Below are 1,484 nucleotides of genomic sequence, written 5' to 3' on the forward strand. Positions count from 1 at the left end.
TATCATGTCCGCATCTTGTACACTAGGAAGAATGTATGCAATGTGTTAATTATTGAAACTGTCCTACCAATTTGATTTGAAACTGTCTCATTGCTATTGTTTCTCAATAAAATTATGGAAAAAAAAAAAAAAGAGGGAAGACACATCCTGGGTTTGGGTGGTACCAAGAAATAGACTTGTAGCTGGGATGTAATAAAAAAGAAAGGAGGCAGGCTGCTGCTTTCAGTCTGCTATGCTATGGACTGCTTCTCCTCTGTCATGTTACCCTGGCTTTGTGCCAGCTGACTATGCATTGAAACCTCTTCAATCTATAAGCTAAAAAAAACCCCTTTCCTCCTTTAATTTGTGAGTGTATTTTGTTTCAGCAATGAGAGAGTAACTAAGACACAGGGAAAAGTAAAAAGAGGGAGAAGAGGTTATGAAACACAAAATGAAACTTATCCTTTGTTAAAATTAGGAATATTTAAATTATATCAATTTCTAAAAGTACCATTTAAATAAAAGGTAGTGGGCTGGGGAGATGGCTCAATAGGATAAGCGCTTGACTGGCAAACGCAAGGATCTGAGTTCAATCCCCGGTTCCGGGAAAAAAAAAAAAAAAAAAAAGTAGTTATAGCTTATTTAAATGACAAATTATTCCCCAGACATTTTTCTCAATGAATTTGGTGACTATTTTTTGCTTACCATTATTAATGCTTTTACAAATGTCTCCTATGCCCCCAGAATGATCGGGATGCCAGTGAGTCACCAGGATTTCCTGGATTCCTGTGTTAAATTCAAGCAGAGCCTGCTTTAAATAGCTGATATATTCTGGAATTGATGGTTCTCCAGTGTCAATGAGGATTCTCCTAAAAATTAAATGGAAGGTAATTACATAATTGCATCACAAATTTAATAAGCATATTCCCCATACAAACTATACTAAAGAAACTTTATAAATTATTTTGCTTTCAACATGCTAAGAAACCAGTTATATGTTATTTTAGCTTAACTATGATAATCTTTCTATAAGAAAGTTCTTTGAAACAAATTAGAGATAAGTCTGAACAAGTAATAATAGTAATAATCTTGAATACATACACAGCAACTAAAATAAACATGCACTGTTCTACATGGTAATTGTTTAAGGGATATATTTCATTATTATATTCAGAAGTTAAATAACTTGGCCAAATATATATCCTAAATATTACTATCACTAGAAGTCACTCGTGAACTCAACATTCAAGCCCAGCTATTCTGGATACTAGTATCTATGCTCTTATTACCTGACCTTCCAGATCTTTTATATATTCCCATAGACATAAAAGAATCTGATTCTTTACATCCCTAAAGAAAACTGGCCTTCTGCACTAGATATCTACCACTCAAGTTTTACACTTGTGCCTCTACACATGTAAAGGCCTGTAGGAAGATAGAGAAAAGGTCCTAGCTGTTTTCTTTACTTAGACAATTCTGTTAGGGTTTTCTTTCTTTCTTTCTTT

At 33.8% G+C, this 1,484-nt stretch overlaps 1 protein-coding gene across 1 annotated transcript in view; it reads right to left on the minus strand.

Moving 5' to 3' along the window:
• Lactb2 (lactamase beta 2) overlaps positions 1–1,484 on the minus strand; it is a 26,090-nt gene that overhangs the window by 20,799 nt on the left and 3,807 nt on the right. The window contains exon 2 of the mRNA XM_004637538.2: positions 685–848. Coding sequence (XP_004637595.1) covers positions 685–848 — 164 coding nt within the window. The remainder of the gene's footprint in view (positions 1–684; positions 849–1,484) is intronic.

Source organism: Octodon degus, unplaced genomic scaffold (genome assembly GCF_000260255.1).
Source record: "Octodon degus isolate 3935 unplaced genomic scaffold, OctDeg1.0 scaffold00091, whole genome shotgun sequence".
Taxonomy (NCBI): Eukaryota; Metazoa; Chordata; class Mammalia; order Rodentia; family Octodontidae; genus Octodon; species Octodon degus.